The sequence below is a fragment of the Aythya fuligula genome, chromosome 1, assembly GCF_009819795.1.
Source record: "Aythya fuligula isolate bAytFul2 chromosome 1, bAytFul2.pri, whole genome shotgun sequence".
NCBI lineage: Eukaryota > Metazoa > Chordata > Aves > Anseriformes > Anatidae > Aythya > Aythya fuligula.
The window spans coordinates 186,964,303-186,984,767 of record NC_045559.1 but is presented as its reverse complement, the minus strand read 5'-3'; the positions used below and the strand labels follow the sequence as shown (position 1 = coordinate 186,984,767).

The 20,465-nt window shown below is 37.1% G+C and overlaps 1 protein-coding gene across 3 annotated transcripts in view; it reads left to right on the top strand.

Annotated features, from left to right (window-relative positions):
* The first annotated feature begins 1,029 nt into the window (after positions 1 to 1,029).
* The window catches only part of TNFRSF19 (TNF receptor superfamily member 19), a 62,772-nt gene continuing 43,336 nt past the window's right edge, over positions 1,030 to 20,465 (top strand). Inside the window, exons 1-5 of one of the 3 annotated variants that reach the window (XM_032207910.1) lie at positions 1,030 to 1,083; positions 1,449 to 1,536; positions 2,550 to 2,660; positions 13,658 to 13,741; positions 15,068 to 15,178. In XM_032207910.1, coding sequence (XP_032063801.1) covers positions 13,679 to 13,741; positions 15,068 to 15,178 — 174 coding nt within the window. In that variant the 5' untranslated portion in view covers positions 1,030 to 1,083; positions 1,449 to 1,536; positions 2,550 to 2,660; positions 13,658 to 13,678. Of the gene's footprint in view, positions 1,084 to 1,448; positions 1,537 to 2,549; positions 2,661 to 6,459; positions 6,661 to 13,657; positions 13,742 to 15,067; positions 15,179 to 20,465 lie in introns of those variants that run through there. The other 2 variants (XM_032207909.1, XM_032207911.1) reach the window with 2 other exon arrangements.

Sequence of the window (20,465 nt, the reverse complement as noted above, 5' to 3'; positions counted from 1 at the left end):
TCTGTATGCTTTATTAACAGCTGAAGCACAGAGGGTTGAATTAATCTCTGTGCCAAATGCTAGCTTTGCCTCCAATCAGAGAAAATGAAATTCAGTTGCACATTTCTTCAGCGTTTGCTCCACCTTGAAAATTCTCCTGCTCTCTGCGGCTGCATGGGCTCCTCCAACAGTTCTTGAGACCACGAACTGCAGCAGCACAGCGAATGTCTGCCAGTAGCCTTTCATTCCCCCCAAAGCCTCTTTCTGCTGACAGCGTAATGGTGACCACTTCGAATCTATCCCAGCTAAAAAAAAAAAATGCCCTCACACTAAAGAGCTTCTGAGAGTTACTTACAGCAGCTTTATGGCTCATTTACATAAAGGAATCATGAGCCACAGATGAATCAGGCCCAAATAAAATGATTTGCAAAGGCCACACATTAAGCAGCAGGGAGGACACAAACTAGGGAGTAAGAGCATGCTCTATTGTGCTTGCTTTTACCAATGAAAAGAAAAAGAAAAAGAAAGAAAGAAAAAAAAAACAAAAAAAAAAAAAACAAAAAAAAAAAACAAACAAACAAACAAAAAAAACAATTGCAGTGCACAAAATGCACTACTTCCTCCTCTCCAAACCTCAATAAAGAGACAAGCAAAAGTAGTTTTCTGTCATCTGTAAGAGCTGCCTAGCAAACTGACCTGCATGTCTGACTTCCAGAACTTTATGGAAAATTGTCACTTCCTGTAGCAGGCAAAATTATAAAGCATCTTTTTAAGAAAACCTTATAGCTACACTATTCTCCCTTCTTGGGAGGAAACTTTAATATAATGAAAACTTTGAAGTGAGCCTTGGGTTTGTTACAATGGACTAACCTGATTAGAAATCATGCAAACTCTTGTTGCTCTTTAGCTGTATTCCCCCACAGGCTGTATTATAGCTCTCTAACCAGTCCCACAGCATTGAATGATGTCATGGGATCTGCAGCTCAGTGAGATGAAAGGGATAAAGCGGAACCCGCTGGCACTGGGGAAAGCTTCCAACACACAATCCACAACACAGCTTGGGAACTCAAAAAGCTACAGATCCAGCCACTCAACTCTAAGCATGTCAGAATCGTGTGCATTCTCCCAGCACAAGAAAGAAAAGGGGGGGAAAAAAAGCCAGTGATCGATTTTTAACAAAAGAACGAGACTACTGAAAGGCAGAATTTAAGAGTACAACTACCTGCTGGAGAAAAAAAGAGCTCTTTTTCCTCTCCAAAGCACTGCCTTTGATGTATGGCAACTGATCACTGATCAGATTACAGGCATTTGGTCTCAGTGCTCGTCTGCCTTTGATCTGCATGGTTAATTTTATTTTCCCGGATTTGGAGTTTCGTCTGGGCTTGTGCTGACATACTTTTTTTTTCTTTCTTTCTCTCTCTCTCTCTCTCTTTTTTTTTTTTTTTTTTTTTTTTTTTTTTTTTTTAAAGGAGGTAAAAGCATTTAACACAGAAGCTCTGGCAGTGTGAAATTAAGTTGCAGAAAGTCTGGGCACTGGAAAACTTCATCATATAACAGGTACTGGATTTTGTGTTTTTTTGTTGTTGTGGTTTTTTTTTTCAGTTTTGCTTTGCTTTAAGAAATTAGAGTTCACATAAACAGTACTACTGCATGTCATTGTGTGTATATAGTTTGAAAGACTATATATAATTTATGCAGCATTTTTATTTGCAACTCATGCAGAATTATAGGAAAATAGAGTACCTAGAACATATAGACAATTAAAAACTGAAGCTAAATCTAATTTGTTTCAATATTTGGGGGGGGGGGGGGGGGTATAATATTTTGGTGTGCACTGCTCCTTCCAACTGTCTGTAGTTTTGTAAAGTGATATTCAAATACAAGCATTACAGGACTTAGAGGAATGTTTATTTTCTGAGAAAAGACCAGCCATATTTCCTACATTTTGTATATTTATTTGCTTTCAGTGTGTTTATTAAAGCCTGCCTTCTTCAAGCAACACTTTTAATCCCACTAGTTGCATACTTGAGATGAAAAGGCATCCTCTTGCACAACTTATTAGAACTACATTTATAAATATCACATCCTTATATACAGAAGAGATTTTTTTTTTTTATTTTAACTAGATGTTAGTTCAGCTATCAAATATGAAAAGAAATCTTGATAATAAAATTAACATTTTAACCTGATGATAGAAGTTTCCTGTAAGGCATTTTAATAAGGATATTAAAGAAATCTCTAGCTTATCTAGAACAAACACCTGGTTTTGCTGAATTCCATGGAAGCTTTGCTTCTATTTCAGTGAAGCAATTTCATTTCACAATATTTTATATTCTGTTCCTCAAATTCATACATTTGAATATGTAATGTTTAAGAAAATCAAAGACATCTACTCCAGAAATTCACTCTAAAGAATCATTAGAAGAGTTAGGATTATTCATTATACTTTAGCACTTCTAAAGGGTCAGACTTTTTTTGTGAATTTGGACCAAATCTGTGAGTGTTCTGTGCCTGTAGCTGAAGCCAGGCTCTTCAAATAAGACTCAATCCTTTTCTGTAGTTTTTTTAAGATAACTTAGATTTTCAGAAGAACTTAGAACATATAACTGGGGCAAGACCTGCAAAGAAGTTCAACATTCCAGACACTGAGCTCTTTGAAAATCGAGTCTTCATGGTGGACAGTGAGTTCTGAAATACTGACTTTAAATGCCTATGCTTAAATCTAAATTTAGGTATATGCAAATTTTAAGCACATCCACTTATTAATAAATTGCAGCTAAAAGACAGCAAAACTGATAGCTGCTAAGCATTGTCAGGACTCTGTTCCTTAGGACATTTACCAGTCCAGGACCCTCAAGATGTTCATATTTCATGATACAATATAGTAATATGCAAAACTAAATTTTAGCAGTCTGCTTGCATCTGAATAAGATCATCAGCACTTCCAGCTGAATGTAGTCAGCTTTCATTAGTCAGTCTGCAAACTTTGTTTCATTCTAATTAAAAGTATATTTGTATATATAAATTTAAAATTTACTGAATATCAAGAGATAATATGCCAGACACAGATTAAATAGGCCTGACTTGGTATCATTTACTTTTCTATACCACCAATTAATTCATATTCTGGCTTAACAAGTCAATTATATTATAAGGAAAGTAATTAGCACTGCATGAATAATGTGTGTATAGCTGTCAAGGAAGAATATTGTTGAAGGCATAGCCAAAGCAAAATTTAGAATTTTTCTTTAGATAACAATGATGTTTCTGTAACTCTGAAAAGATGGGTTTATTTTCTAGCGAAATCTATGCTTCACTGACAAGCCAATCTTCCCTTGATTGTTGCTGTTTTTCTGACATGTACATTTATTTTCTGAGGAAAATTGTTTTTAAACCATACCTGTGTCTGCAGTAAAGTAAAAATAGAAGCAAAGAAAAAAAAATAATATAAGGATTCTTTTAGTTTTCTTCAGCAGTCAAAATAGCTGAGCCAAATACATTTAAAGTATCACTGTAAGGATCTGACCATACAATCACAGAAATGAGTAAAGATGCTCACAGAAGTAACACTGCTAATCAGATAGGTTGCACTGACAAGTCAGATTTAAATATATAAATATTTGTAATATTCAGGTCTTAAAACTGCAGTTAGGAAATAAAGATTTCTTCATTATGTAAAAAGTCCCTAGGATTTTAGGTAATCTTCCCATTTATTTAAACACAGATGGGCGTTAACCTGTTTAAACTGAAAAATATCTTTGTTTGTCTGTATGTGAGACAAATAAAAGCACAGTTGGACATATGGGGGGAGGCAGAGGATTTTCAGCGTTTTTGTTGTTTCAAAAAGCAGTTCTCTGACAGTTTAATTTTTCATTGATCTGACTTTTAACGATTAAGTAATAATAATTCTTGGCGCTTATGACTTTGGGTTTACAAAGTGCTGTATAAACACTAATTAATCCTCAGGCTTAAGTTTTCAGAAAGAAAAAGTTCAAAGCAAATCAGACTAGGAAACTCACAAGTATATCATTTATTTATTAAAATAGCTTGAGCAATTTCTGATTATAAATAGAGCCATTTCCAAACAGCGTGTCTTAGATAACATCATAAACATATTTTAAGATTTGTAATAGTTAAGACTATCAAAAGACATTGTACAGATATACTGACATCAGTTTCCAACAGCTGTCATAACAAGAGTAGATCTATCTCACAGTTGACTGGGGGAACTGTGTTAGCATTTGAGATATGGAGATAACAACTTCCTATTGCTGTACAATTTCTGCTTCCACATCAGATATGTCACGCAACTTAGTCTTATCAAAGGGGTCAGCTGAAACTACTTTCCAAATAGTTATTCTCTGCTTTCCTGGCTGTAGAGACAATCTCTGTTCTTGCATCTACACTAGTTGCTGTAACAGTTCTCTGTCTTCCATTTCCTTTGAAGAAATATCATGACTCAAAACAAAAGAAAGCCTGCAATTTTCAACATCTCTCAATGATTAATGTAATTAACTCATTCATTTTACATGTACATGCTCCAACAGGGACTGAAACACATTTCAATGTTACAGACTCTCATGTTGCTCTTAATTCACAGGAACAGTAAACCCGTGTGATGAGAAAGTCTTAATGTTTCTTCATATGGTAGTCCTCAGTGTTTAGTCAATACTTTAAGAACACTGGGATGTTTTAATACACTTGTCTAAATAAGTTACTTTAAAATGAGTATCTGAAACACAGAGTGACTCCACTAAGACCTCATGCAATACATTTTACAGGTGTCTACACAAAACATGACATTCAAAACAGTTGTCTGTAAATAGCAAGAGGATGTAGAAAGCTCAGTGCTGTGCAGCAGCTGCCATGCACAACAGATGCACCGCCGTTGTGCTGTAGCGTGCCATTCCTCACAGGAATTCCAGCCTCTTACAGAGCTCCTTCTGGCAACAGTCCTGAAACAAAACTCTTCTTTGCAGGGCCTTTTATAACATAATTAAATGAAAACCCCCGTAAATTTTCTGAGCTAGGCTTTTTTTTTTTTTTTAATTGAAAGCAATTCATTTTGTTGCAACCATTTATCTTTTCACAGACAAGTTGCTGTATTTCAATAAGCACTACTTGTTTCGTAATTGTCCACATGGTTGGCAAACTCCAAAATTTTATCTCTGTGAGAAGCTCCCCAAAACTATTTATTTGAAAGTGCTTTACTGCCAAGTACACATGTCCGTTCATTCTCTTCATAACCCTACTCAATGCCCAATGTATCCATACAATTGTTTAGACTGCAGCGATATCATTAACCTTTTAATTCAAATTAAAACTAGTAACCTGAAATCCTCACAAGGCTTTTTTTTTTTTTTTTTTTTTTTTTTTTTTTTTTTTTTTTTTTCACCAAGGACTCTGAGATTGGTTTCACCAATGTTGGAGTATCACTAACCAAAACAAAGATCCTAGTTCAGAGGAGGCTCAGGGGAGACCTTATTGCTTGATACAGTTCCATGAAAGGAAGCTGTGGGGAGCTGGGGTCGGCCTCTTCTCACAGATAACTAGTAATAGGACTAGAGGGAATGGCCTCAAGCTGTGCCAGGAGAGGTTCAGGTTGGAAATGAGGAGACATTTCTGCTCAGAAAGAGCAGTCAGGCACTGGGACGGGTTGCCCAGGGAGGTGGTGGAGTCACTGTCCCTGGGGGTGTTCAAGGAGAGGTTGGACGTGGTGCTTGGGGACATGGTTTAGTAGGTGGTAAGTGGTGGTTGGACCAGATGATCTTGAAGATCTTTTCCATCCTTCATGATTCTGTGATACAGTTAAGTTGCAGTAAGCTATGCCTTTTCTAGTGACTGTGAACAGTTTCTTCTCTCCGGAGGGCTGGATTTCTGAACTGGCATTTGGTATTGGCTGTGTACTTCTACCTTGGTAATTTTATATTTGCAAAATGGGAGAATATTTCAGATTTTGAGGTAGCAAGAGAAAAATAATAAAAAAAAAAACTGCCTAGCTATTTAGGGAAGGAGAGAACTTTGCAGTGAATCACCAGAGGGTCATCACCGTGGTCTTTGCGTGGGACAGGCAGGAACGACTTTGCAAGGTCTCCACCTGCCCAGTGGGCAGCAAAGGGCTTCACCCAGCCCACCTGATACAGACAGCCCTTATCTAAGGAGAAGTTTTTGCGTGGTCCTTTTATTTTTGGGGTGGGTTTTGTCCTTCCCTCGGTGCCTCCCTCCCAACGCCCCCCGCCGCCCTCACGAGGCGCTAACGGCCGCAGCCACCGCCCCGGCCGGCCCGCTCGGCGGCACGTGGGGCCGCCCATTGGCTGCCCGCGGTCACCTGAGCCGGCCCGCGGGGGGCGGGAGCGATGGCGGCGGCGCGGCGTTGCCAGGGGCGACGGGAGGACGTGAGGGGAGGAGGGCGGGGGCTGGTGGGAGCGGCTCGCCGCAGCCCCGCCGCCGCGGCCGGGACGTGGCAGGTGGGTGTTTGGGGGCTAGTTTTGGCTGTGAGGGGTCTCCTTCGTCGCCTTTTTCATCCCTGTAGCCCTCGGGGGGCTGCTCCGCTCCCGGGGTGCGGCGTGCAGGGAGCCCCGAGGAGCAGGCGGTCGCCCCCACGAGGCGTCCTCTCCGTCGACGGCTGAGGGATTGGTGTTTGCTGCGAGCTGGGGCAGCCGGAGCAGGAGTTTTGGGCCGGTAAGGGGACAAAAAAAAACAGCGATCGTGGTTCTGCCTTTGCTTGTTTAACTTCCCTGCGTGGTGTCTGTCTCCGCTCGTCTGACCTTGGGATGAAAAGCTTTGCCTGGTGTTCTTGAAAAGTCGTGATACTCGATACCTGCCTACCGTTCCTGTGCTTGCAGCTGCTTTAGATGACTGCTTTTATCAAATTAACAGGGGGATCTGGTAGCGTTTAATACAAGCAGAAGTGGCAAATTGGTTCAGGCTGTAGGTGGGTTTGCTAGCCGCTTCACAAGCCGTTTCGAGCGCACCAACACATCGAAGTCAAGTTAGGTGTGCTGGCTGGATGCTTCTCACTGTATGTGCAAGTATATATATCTTACAAATAGAAGTAAGCTGGTTTTGTTCGAGTTATTAACCATATTTCAGATAGTTGCTCTGATTTTACTTCATTACTCCAGCAACAAGATGTTTCAGTTGTCAGTAAGGAGGCGATGCATTGCTTTTTCCTCAGTTTCCACAACCCACAGCTGCAATCCTAATAAAATAGTGTGTTGAGAATGAACATAACTCATGTCCGTGGTCTTTTAAAACGTTGTATGCCATGTAAAATTGCCAAAGGGTGGCTAGATGGGACACACTGGCATTGCGCTGGCTACTGTGTTAACCAGGTCAATGCTTCATAACTTACCATTCCTAAAAATGACTTTGAAAAAAACTATCGATATACATTAGTGTAAATGAAATATAAATGTATTGTTGGTATTCCTGTTCTATTGTATTACCTACACATGCATTTAAGTGCCAGTATATATAAATGAAGCTTTATGCTCAGGCTCCATGTAGCAAACTGTTGTCTCCTAGCAGTTGAGATGCATGAGATGTATTAAGCAGAAGGAGTAACACTTCTTACCGAAGTTTTAATCTCAAAGCAGAGAATTGTTCGTTATTTGTCTGAGTAGTCACATCGGTTTCAATGGGATTAGGGCTTCTTGTGTGAATCACAGGCTCTGACCCTGTATAAAGCTTTGAGTATAGGAAAGAATAGGGAAAAACGTCACCACATTACACCTTTGTCACAGCATTTTACTATAATTTCTAATTAATAATAGTCCAGATGTGTTGAAGAACATGGATAATGAGCTGTCTTCTATAGCTTTATCGTCATAGATTAGGAGCATCATTTGCAAGTAGTAACAGCAGGGATGAATTCCGCAGATCATCAAGTTTTGCGGACTATGCCCTTTCTGATGCGCTAGGATATAACGCATTATGAAATACTGTATATGATAGCGAAGACACTGCAGAGATGACTTTATTATTTTATTTTATTTTTTGTGGGGCACGGAGAAATTAAGTCATTATCATTATTACTTCTGTAAAGTCAGGTACTTAAGTTAACATGAATCAAAGCATATGGTGCTCAAAGCACAAGGAGCACAAATATTTCCTGACTATGTGAAAACTTCCTTTCTATCTTCCCCCATACCCTAACATAGATGTGAATGTTTCCTATAGCCAGTGGTGTTCCAGCTTTCTTCTGCTATCCTCTCTGGAAAAAAAAAAAAAATCCGTAGCTGCCTGATTTTGTACAATTTCATGTCTGGCAGTTTCTGAAAAAACATGTATGTATTCAACACAGTGCTTAATGTGATGAATGTTTCCTAGCTGATAGTAATTTTTCTCCACATGGTTCTTCTCATAGCAGTTGGAGCAAATGCAGTCCGACAAGACCTCATTTACTTCACAAAGGGGAAGAGTACAAGGGCTGTGGGCAGGGTGTAAGGGGAAGGTGTTCTAGACATAAGAGACAGAATAACAATGTGTAGCTTTGTAGTGGAAGCTCTTGTCCCTAACTTGTTCCCTTTGTCTCTATCCTTACAGCACCATAAGTACTTTCCCTTCTCTTGTTTCTTGCCCGTGGGGCACTGACTCTGCTAAAGCCATCTGCCACTCCTCGTCATTTTATTGCATGCGGTTGACAGCTGCAGGTGGGAAACGGGGTGGTTAGAAGGGAGCAGAGGTCCCATTCGTTGGATGCCGGAGACCTCCACTGGCAACATAAGATGATTATATTTTCAGTCCTCTTTCTTATCCAGAACTTGTCAAAGTATTCTTTGTTAGTGCTATGGAGAGCATGGAAAGTGGTGGTCAAGTATGAATGCGAAACTGGATACAGGACTTTAAAAGAAGTAGGAAAGTGAGGCAAATTCAAGCTGGGACCCTTCACCCATTAGAAAGTTTCCCTTGCAAGGTAGATGATGTTGACTGCAAAGTGTTGTTTATATATATAAGTAACCTGCTGTTAGGCCGTAATTTAATCTTGCTGCCTTGAGGTGATGCGTCTCTTGTGGTGAAATTTCCTCTGTTTTGGAGAGGAGGAAGAAACATTTTTTGGCAAGTTGACTTTAAGACAGAGTGGTGACTGCTCTGCTCAGACAAGCAAGTAGTTGCAGGAGCACATTTTGGAGGACAGTAGATTGTAAAATTCGAGCAGATTGGAAGTTCTTACTTCCACGATACGTTTATCACTGTTACTAGCTTTTTGTTTAATGTTGATCTCTTCATGCATATGCATAGTAGGACCCCACGCAACCTTAAAACTGTGCAACCATACTTCGTAATGGGGCTTCTACGTATTGATCTCAGCATGTTATCACTGTTGATTTCTTTTCCCCTGTGTGTTTTGGGCTAGCATACTTCTGTTAACCTAAGAAGATGCGTGTAAAATGATTTATTGACAGCATGTACTCAACGCATGTACAGCGTTTTCTTTTATATAAAACATTATGATAACCGAACATAGTGTTGAAAATACTAGTAATGGAAAAAGAACAAATAATCTTTAAATGCATTGAACTTGTGCATATTTTAGAGGCAAAATATTCTTCTTGTTACTCAGTTGAATACATATAAGATGAATAGCTCATGTCCAACTTATATCAGCGTAATGTTGCTTGATACCCAGAGAGAACTAATTTTCCCAAGGGCATCCTGCTATTAAGGGCTGCAGTGTCTGCTTTTTAATCAGGGCTTTTAATCAAACTGGAGGCAGAAACAGGAAACAAGCAGCTGGCACAGTTATGTCTCCTTTGGGACTTGCTTTCAATACAATGATTTATTAATGTGCCTTAACCATTTGTATTATTGCATGTTGTCATGAAAAGCATCTTTTTTGTGTTTTTAACGGAGGGTTTTTATTGTCTACCAGTTAGTTTCTTTCTCATATGTTGTAGCCAGTGTATTGTCCTTGATTTTTTTTTGTAGGAACTGGGACAATAAGCTCTACAATTCCATGATACAATGCCACAGGCGTTCATACATGTACATGTCTACTGAAATGATTTAAACGTGCTTTGGAGCTACTAAACCTGCACTGAAGTGCACTGAAATTTAAGGCCCAGAGATTTGCAAGCTTATATTGGAAGATCTGACTGTTATAAAAGATAAATTTTCCCAATGTTATCTCATATCACAGGCTTAAAGCTGTGAGATCACACCACACGTTTGATCAGTCAACAAATTTGAAGCATGCTAAAATATGTAGATGAGTTGGAGAAGTCCATGGTGGTTTGCTGCTTGTTCTAAAGCAGTTGATTTTGGAAATTTACACTGGGTTTTGGAACTGCTGATGTTTGAAGGTGTTGGATTTGGCAAGGGTGTTATAAAGGCAGTAGATTTTTCTTTTCAATAGAAAATATTTTACAGTTGCAATAAAATTTCCACACCTAAGTCAACAAAATGTGTTTTAGTACAGCGTGCTTCTCCATATGCTTTTTGAGTCCTAAAAATCTTTGAGGTACGTGCTATAATAAGATCATTTTGTAACGGATATGGCAACTTCAAAAGCTGAGTTACAGAAATATATTCGTCTGTCATTTAAAATGTTGCTGGTCATTCTGTACTGCCTTCTATCAAGAAGTGACATCCGTTTTTTAGTGGCATTGAGGCGACAGAATATTGTAAGCATTAAAAAAAATATATAGATCATTAGCTTTTTTCAATCCCGATTTTAATAAATTGTAATAATTTTTGTTAGCATATAGGCAATAATACATTTTCAGGTTATTCCATATTGGAAAAATGTATAGGATGACTGGAGCTTCATTACATAAAGCTAATATATTTTAATTGCAGTAATATGGCAAGTACTGAATCTTCTGGCCAGTAAGTCAGGCTGCTCTTAATTTTCTTTTTTTTTCCGTACTTGAAGTGACTTGCTCAGAAAAATACGGACTATTTAGATCATACCACAGCTCTGTTTTTAGATCATTAGGCTTAGTACAGCTTAGCAATACTGTTGGTATTGATGATGCTGTATGAAACTTGACATAAACACGTACAATTATATTACATTTCTTTTTTGATGTCTTACCTATTTTCTCAAGCAAAAGTAAATATTCACATTTAATATAAAACCAGAGTCTTTATAGGATTAAAAGTATCTGTTTTAAAATTTTGGTGGTAATTACACAGATGAACATAATTAAATTAGAACTGTTATGTTTTATTTAACAATAATATTAAGGAATATAGTGAATATAAACTCACACAACTTAAAATAATCGGTTGATATTCGGTTCTAAGCAACTCAGTTATGTTTAAAACTTTATTTCAGCTGCACGCTTACATGAAGCTTTGCCTTCTGCAGCAGTTAAGAAGGCATACAAAGTATTCACTTTTTTCCTACTGGAGGCCATTATATGATACCAAGAAGTCAGTAAGAGTTTCTTCAGTTTCAGCATCATTCTTTGCAGTAATTAAGGTCTTCCTGATACTTTCTTTCAAGGTCACAGAGGTGCAAAGTCTCACAATTTGTCTTTGGTCTGATCTGGTTTTACTTAGCAGATGCTCAGTTAGTGATCAGCCAGAAGATATATGGTGCGATGTGTGCTTTTATCTATCTTGTTCCTTCCAAACACAGATAAGAAACTTTTCTTGAAACCTCTTTCTTTAACAGAACTTTTACTGTCTGTCCACTATTCGGCCTGTAATAGTACTAGAAATTGTTTTATACTGCTGTTCTTTTATACCTAATTTTCCTAGCTGCATTACCGATGTCAGCTTCTCATGCCATCTTTGTGCACCTAATAACTTTTAAAGTTTATTGGCACTCTTTTCCCATTTTCCATTTTTTCTGTGGCACATCTTAGGTTAAATTGTTGTATTTAAGTCATCTAGGATTCTTTCTGAGACTTCCCAGTTCACATTTCTCTGCTTCGTTTTTCCCTCAGTCTTGAAAAAGCAGCCTCTATAGGATGCTGTATCTGTGTATATTTGTGTTACTTGGTGCTATGTCTTCTTTTTACCCATGTTGACGTGCATATAATCTGATAATTGTTATTGGCCCATAGACCGTTACCATTACTAAGTGAGAAATAACCATAAAAATGTAATCTTGGCTTTCCTGTAGAGTGCTGCCTGACACACCTCTCTGCCTCTTCTGGCCTTCCTTGGTAGGCTTTATTTTTTAACACTTCACAATAATTTTCTTTTACTCTTAAAATACATTAGTAGTGCCACTGAAGTATGCTTTTTTTGTTATCAATTAGAATTCATCCTAATGAATGAAAGGTGTTCACATGGGGAAATGTGAAGTCGTTTACTTAAGTGTATTGTACTTGTTCCGTAGCGTAAAACACTTTGAAGGTGGCCTTCCAGTACCTATAGGAAAGCTGGGGAGGGACTCTTTGTCAGGGGGTACAGTGATAGAACAAAGGGGAGTGGCTTTAAACTAAAAAAAAGGTAAATTTGGACTATTTTAAGAAGAAATTCTTCCCTCAGAGGGTGGTGAGGCCCTGGCACAGGCTGCCCAGAGAAGCTGTGGATGCCCCATCCCTGGAGGTGCTCAAGGCCAGGCTGGATGGGGCTTTGGGCAACCTGGTGTGGTGGGAGGTGTCCCTGCCCATGGCAGGGGGGTGGAACTGGGTGGGCTTTAAGGTCCCTTCCAACCCAAACCATCCTGTGATTCTTCTGTTCTTTGCTTGTGTTTTAGGTTCCATCCTTTCATCTGTCAGTCTCTTGTACACTGAAGCAATAAAAATAACTAATCTTATATTTTTGAGCAGTGTAATTAAACATCGTTCCTGAAGTTTTGAAGTAGGACAAAAATGCTTTGATAATGATAAAAAATAATGTTTATCATCTACTTGAAACTAATGATACAATATTACTGTCATATAACGTAGGCAAATCAGTATCAAATTCAAATAGCATTTTACATGGGCTGGATTTACTTATTCTTTTCTTCTTGTTGCAATATAGCAACAGTTATATGACAGTTTCAAATTATTCCCTTTCTTTTTCTTATCATTGTTTGTTACCACTTCTTAAAAAGTAATCAAGTGAGAATTTATGGATTTTTCTGTGCTCTTTTTCTGATATGGTGACAAAAACCTGATCTAGTGTATGATCTGATTCTGCTGTTTGAAAAGTCTTCTATAGCAGTCTCTGCCTACATGATCGTAAAAAATACTTATAACATTTTAAGAAGTTTACATCCATTAAGCAAGCGATAGAAACAAACCCTGTGTGTGCCTCCAGTGTGTTTTAGAGCCCATTCTGCTTCACATTACAGGATGATATGGCTATGTGAAGGAACACGGACATGATCCTGATAAGTGACATATTTGAAGACAAAGATTTTGTCTTTTGATCCTGTACTTAGTCAGCATCTAACAAGCGTGGAAAATACGTTAGGGGTCAACATCAGACATTAGATCTACAAAGGCTGAAGTTCTCATTTGGACTGATAGCAGTCTTTTAATTTGGAAAGCTAAGGCCATGTATATTAATGTGTATTGGCTTGTCTTCTAAAAAAGACATTTTTATTATATAAACATCATAATTTTATTAATTATATGCTAGTTATGTTAGTTACTTAGCTTCCAGGAATCTATCAGAAATATTTTAATGATTTGAACATATCTATATATTTTGACAAGCTAGATGTGTGCTGTGTACATGTGACTATTTAAACAATATTGTAATGTAATTATTTTTTTCTTTTTTATAGATAAAGGTTTAATTGTAAGAAATGGAAGCTAAAGCATTACAAGAAGATAAACTGAAGATGCTTATCATTTTACTAGCATATTTGGTAAGTAATCTTTTTTCCAAGATGAATGTTGAAAACTATAGCAGACAAGAATGGTTTCCTTTCTTTTACACATTGCTGCTAAGTCTGAAAGTCTTAAATCCATATACACAATTAGATACATAATTTTTCAATTTAAAAGTGAGCTTGGTCAGCTGCTTTTCGTCATTTCTTGCTGCTCCTCACACAATTTAAAAAGAAAAAAAGACTGAGCCTCTTCATGAAAGAAAGACTAGACTAGGATAAAAAATGTGAATATAGAGCTGTGGAGGTGATATTTCATTTCAGTGGATATTTGCCATGACGATCTCTTAGTACAATATGCTATGTATATATATAGTTTAGGAGTTTAAAGTGTCCAGTTTTTCCATATAACATAGTGTAGTGCACAGTTACATTGCCTTGTAAGTATACTTCAACTCTGACCTGCAGAAACAAGCTCTAGAACTAAGGCTAATTAACCCTTTGTTGCCATCAGAAAGGCTTTGATCTTTCTGTAAAGACAAATATACAAAGAATTCAGAAGCAATTGTGGAGAGCACTCTCTGTGATACAAGCCTCTGGACATTTAATTTAAAATATTGTTGAGAGAGCTGTCAGAGTTCTCTAACGTTCGTAGATAGGATACCATTGGTTATACTGAGACTTTGCATGGTTTGTATTACTGTTTATAGCATTCCTTGTGTCCTTAGTATCTGATTTGGTAATATAAGGTACTTAAATGCCTTTGAGGGCAAAAATTGAATTTTCTCTCATTTGGCCCATTAAAATATAGTGATACTGAAATTTAGGATAACCACTCCAAATATTATTAGTATTAAGTGACCAAAAGGTTTGACCTTTGAAAATCTCTAAATACTTAGCTAATTTTAAACCTTTTCATTTAAATATATTCAATTGTGGTAGCATCATTTAAAAAAAGAAAATGCAAATGAGACACATCAATATAACATCATGACAGTATCTTACTGTTATGTGAATTGTAGCTTCAATAAATCGTCATATGCGTTTTTCTTAGTGTTGAGTAAAGCAAGGAACTTAAACTCATTTTCAAACAACTAAGTGGCTTAACTTTCCACAAGTACCAAATATAAGTAGGTCTTCTAAAACTCATAAAATTGTTGGAAATCACAAAGGGCCTTTAAAAATCAGGATATATATATCCTGATTTTTATATATTTATTATATATATTTATATATATATATTATTTTATTTATATATATTATTTATATATATATAATATTATATTTATATTATATATATATATTATTTTATTTATATACCCTGATTTTTATATATATAATATATCCTATATTTTTTACTTTTAGCTAAGTAAAGTAACTTGTGAGACTGGAGACTGCAGAGAGCAAGAGTTTAGGGACCACACTGGAAACTGTATCCTCTGCAAACAATGTGGACCTGGAATGGAACTTTCAAAGGTAAGCCGATCATGTTTTCTTGACTTTGTTTCCAATAAATGCATTTACATGTGTGTATGTTTTTGATGTTTTAACTTTTGAACCTTCTTCATTTTTTCAAGTATAATGTTTTCTGATTCTTTTTATGTGAAATCTTCAGTTAAGAAATTATGCCATTAATATAGTAGGCAGTACCATTGCAGTACCTGGATCTAGGCTCTGAAATTAAAATTATTTTTCTAAAGGCGATTAGCATTTTTTCCCCTTTGTAGCACTACAGGAAACTAAGACTAGTTAATGTCACTGTGTAGACAAGAGTAAGAAATATGAATTTCAAACTGGTGATTGGTGCAGAACTCTGAAATGTAGAGGGTTGGCTTTTACAATACCTACTTTCAGAGTTGTTTAGGAATTCTAGGTGAAAACATCAGTATAAATGATGCTTAAATGTCTTCCGTATAGCAACTTGTCGTAACAGAATCATATGTAATAAAAATAAGCACATGAGCAAGTAAATTCCAAATAAAATTCAAGTGAGATCTGAGACCTGCTTTAAACAGGTGATCTGTGTTTTCAGCAGGTCTGTGATTGCAGGAGTTTGGTGTGTTGGGAAGCTAGTTTCAAGTGAGGCTTGGTTCCTTCATCTTCCAACTTTTGAATGCCATAAGTCTAGTCTGCACTGTATGTGTTAAGTTATTAAGAAGGGTGAGGCCAGAAAAATATGAGGCAGCATGTAAAAAACACTTAAGAAGTCTTTGTTAACGTTGTGGAGAAGGAAAGCTTGTTACAGTGAGTTTTAACTATTTTTTTCTTTTAGAACAACCACATTTCTTCCCAAATAAAATCCCTGTGGAAATTTGGAATTAGCAGTTTTCTTAGGAGTGCAGAAGTGGAGCAATGGAGATGAATGGTGACTGAAGTTATGGACTGGGATTCAGTAGATCTAGAATGTTAGCTTGGAAAAACTTCCAGCAAAATTATAAGTCTGGATGCAAGTAATGAGGGAGATCTAAGGTGCTTTCAACGTGGAAAAAGTGGATGCTGTGTATGAGCAAGGATAGGAAACAAGACATAGTTGAAACAAGAAATGAAAGAGAGAACAAGAGAGAGGTGAGAAGGAGGACAGAATTAATTTTAGCCTGGGGAAAAGGAGACTTTATTGCTCTCTACAATTACCTTAAAGGAGGCTATAGCGAGGTGGAGATTGGTCTTTTCTCCCAGGTGCCAAGTGACAAGATAAAAGGAAATGGCCTTAAGTTGCACCACAGGAGGTTTAGGTCAGGAAAAATCTATTCACTGAAAGGGTTGTGAAGTATTGGAGCAGACTGCCCAGGGAAGTGATTGAATCACCATCCCTGGAGGTCTTCAAGAAATGTGTAGATTTGGAACTCAGTAGCATGGTTTAGTGGTGGACTTTAGTACTAGGTTAAAGGTTGGACCAGATGATCTTGAATTCTATGAACTATGAGTCATGAGGAGGCTGGATGTTTTGGGTGACCATGTGTATCATTCTAGAGGTGTAAAAAAGAGGACCAAGCTGATATTGTGAAAAGTAAGCAGACTTCTCAACCTCATGCATGAGACTCGTGCTTAAGTGTCCATACCTACATCTTGCCAATTGTTAGAACGTGAAACTGAGGGCCGGACATAATTGTGCTGTCTAATCTACACCTGGTAGTACAAGTCATAAAGCGGTACCTCTGCATTTCCGTGCAGAAGGGCAAGCTGCGTTTTGTGCTCACACTGGTGTAAAAAGAGTGATGAAAGTAGAATTTAGGTTATTATGTAGAGGCAGTGAAATTTCATTTTCAGGGTTGCCTTTGTAGGCAAGTCTGTTATGTAGATTTAAGGGGGATTTGGAATATTATTTTTGATTTTTTTTTAATGTGAAACATCACTGCATCTGGTGTGTGCTTGTTTAAACAACAGGGAAAAAGAAGATTTCAGTTTGCTTTCTTTACATTTCTTACTATATTCAGCTCTGAAAACAGCGGAAGTAATGTATTGTGGTTTGTGGATGGTTTGAAGAGATTTACTTGAAATTAGGATGCTTATTAATCAGCAGAGGGTGGCTATCTTATTGAACAGTGACAAGTTTTCCCATCTCTCCACCCTTTGTTGCTTATGTTCAATGAAATAGTTAGTTTCATACTTTAGTGAGGATTGCTTTCTGTGTTAGGCAGTATTGGTTAAGGTGCAGTCATACAAACAGTACTGTTGAAGTAGTGGTTTAAAGATGACTAGTGGTATGGCTGTGCTTTTGTTTGGATGCTTGCTGGCTTGGGGTGGGTTTTTTTTTTTTGGATTGGTCTTGAATTTGAGGAACGAAAGGTTGGGGATGGGGGGTTAATTCAGAGGCACATTTGTAAATATGGCACTTTATAGCTGCAGTCCTATGAGCATTGATGCAGCATACTTACCTAAATGCCATGTTGAAAAGAAGCACAGAAACTAATATGTTTAGTAATTACTTGTTTAACTTTTCTTTAATTAAAAGTAAAGTGCTATAATAGGAAGGTTATAGTTTGCAGTAATACACTATTCAAATTATGTTTTTATTGTAACTGTTTTTGTTTATAGTCTGATAGTTCTGATTCTTAGGACTAGTTTCTCTGAAAACATGAACGCTTAATTGGATTTCAATGTGTAAGCAATTACTTCTCCTGGATATGAACAAGCTTCCACATACTATTATTTTTTGCCACCACATTGCAATAATAACTAAAATAATTAAACAGGGTTTGCTCAAACCTAAATGTGAATGGAAGCGTAATTTCCTTTAGAAATATACATACAGTTTTTAGTGAATCTTAGCAAGAGATGTTATCCTGTGGTTGTTACTGAAATGTAGCGTTGCTGAACTACAGCTCGAAAGAACAATTTAAAGTCAAAGGTCAGAATGCAAAGGGGAAAAGGGGTTTAAGGATATACTTGAAGTAATTTGCAGCACAGGGTAGGGGGAGTGTTTGCTTGGGTTTTGGTATATGAGAAAGTGATTGTATAATTATGCTGTACTTTAATAACAGTTTCTTGGTAGTTATCAAAAATGTCTGCTGTTCTTCTTTCAAATATTGACTGCTGGTATTTAAAAGTCTTACAGATAAAAGTAGATACACTGTTGTGTGAGCATAATATACATCTAAGTATATAGTGAAACAGTGTTATCAGTGTGTTTTTTATCTGAGTTTTGTTTTCCCAAAGTGTTTTAAGTGATTGACAGGTTCCAGATTGATGCCATGCCTTAACAAATACATTACTGCTGAATTGATCAGCAACCAGTTTATTGCTTAGGTACACACATGCACATACTTCCTTACTTCTGCCTTTGTAAAACTGAGAATGTAATATTAGAGAAATCAATATTAATGGGCTGATTTATCACCTAATTGTGATGTCTTTTATTTTTGAACTTCATGGATTTTTTATTAAGGATTTATAAAACTTGGTAAAGTCAGCAGGCAATAGTTGTCACTCCACTTAAGTGGAAGTAAATGTTGTGTACTGCCAGCTGCACAGGTGACTTAAGTAAGGTATGGTTAAAACCTAATCAAGTCAGGTCTTGGATGGCTGTCCAGTCTGTTCCCAGGTCACCAGGTATGCTCAGGTGTAACAGATTTCCAGTAACAGTATGGGTAAGTGTGCAGGGCAAAACTGCTCTTGTGCACGATGTGTGTATATGTACATACACGTATACATTTATATGTGTGTATACATACAATTGTTACAACTATTAAATCCAGTTACTTTTTGTTACGGTATATAAGCACTTTAAAATCCCTTTTTGAAGAACAAAATCCTTTTGTCTTAATTTTTTACATAGGGCACTCTTACAGAAATCAGCTTGCCTGTTGTACTGCAGGAAAGTTTTATTGAACAGCGCTTAATTTTAGCTGTGAACTAGTGCTCAGTCTGTTGGATTGACGTTCCTGTCTGCACAGATAAACAACTTCAGACACACTTATATTGTGTTAGTTAAAAGTTTACAAAGTTAAAAGTTAAATTTTAACCTAACTTTCAACTTTAAAAAATAAATCAAATTAATGTTTTAAAAGTAATTGTTCCTTAAAATAAGAAAAAATAGCATACCTTCAGCTTTTCCTTTCTGACTGCCTATCGACTGTTAGAACTCTAACGGGAGCATGTCAGGAATTACCGTAACTTAGAACTAAAATCCATTGATCGCTTCTGTTGATTGTATTTTTATAAAGTACTTGTAACATATTATAATCATAGGAAAGCTGTTATTGTACCAGTTATTTACCATTGTTGGGGAAGAGAACGAAAACATCAGCTTTTTTTTCCCCTCATTCTGTTTACTTCTATTTGTTGATTCTTAAAAATCACTGTATCCTTTTCTATCCTTAGAAATGTGGGATGTTTATGAAGCCTTAGAACCACTGAAATATCTTGCTTTTGAGTTGTTTTTGTTTTTTTTTTTTCCTAAGGGTACTTTCTTCTAGAGAGGGAGGCTAAAATGATTGTATTAATTCACTTCATGTGGCTCTGCATTATTTCATTTTTCACTCATTTAGTAAAAAATAAAGCTTCATATGGTTACACAAGTGGTTGAATATCTTTTGTTCTTTAAGTGGCTTCAAACTGCCAGTCTTTTTCATCCTATCTTACCAGTAATTTGTCTCTGTAGAAATCAAACCTTATACATGACTCAAATTTATGGAAGTCACATCTAGCACAGAAACAAACTGGAGTAGTTTTGGCTGCTGTAAGGCACAACCAGTTCCTGAAAACTTCCCCATACAGAAGTGAAAGGTTTGAGTCCTTCCAGTCTTTTCACTAGAATTTGTTTGTACAAATGTTCTCAATCTCTTTGTAGCTCTTATGAATTTTTATTTTTTTTTTAATTTTCATATGAAAAAGCAATCTGTGTCTCAGCTTCATCAAGCTTATGTTGCAACTCAGAACTTCAAGTGGAATTCTGGATTGTTTTGTCAGCAGATGACACCCGAGCCTGTAGTTCAGGAGCACTGAACTGACAGTTGTGGCAGCAGTAAGTCCATTCTGCAGCGCATTGCCTGGCCATGCAGTTGTGCCAACGCAGCGGCTTTTTAAGGTGTACTAGAAAACAGATCATTGAACCGATCACTTTTAACCCGGATCGTTCTCATGATCAGATTATCATACAGCCCAGCCTCATAATCAGTTGTGTCAGTACAGATCAGGAAGGACAGTGTACGATGAGGAAGAAAAAGAAGAGATGAAAGGGAGAGAATGCCTTAAGCCAGCATTGTCACCACATGCATGATGATAAGTACTGTCACCAGGAGATTGTTGCTTATGGGGATGGAGG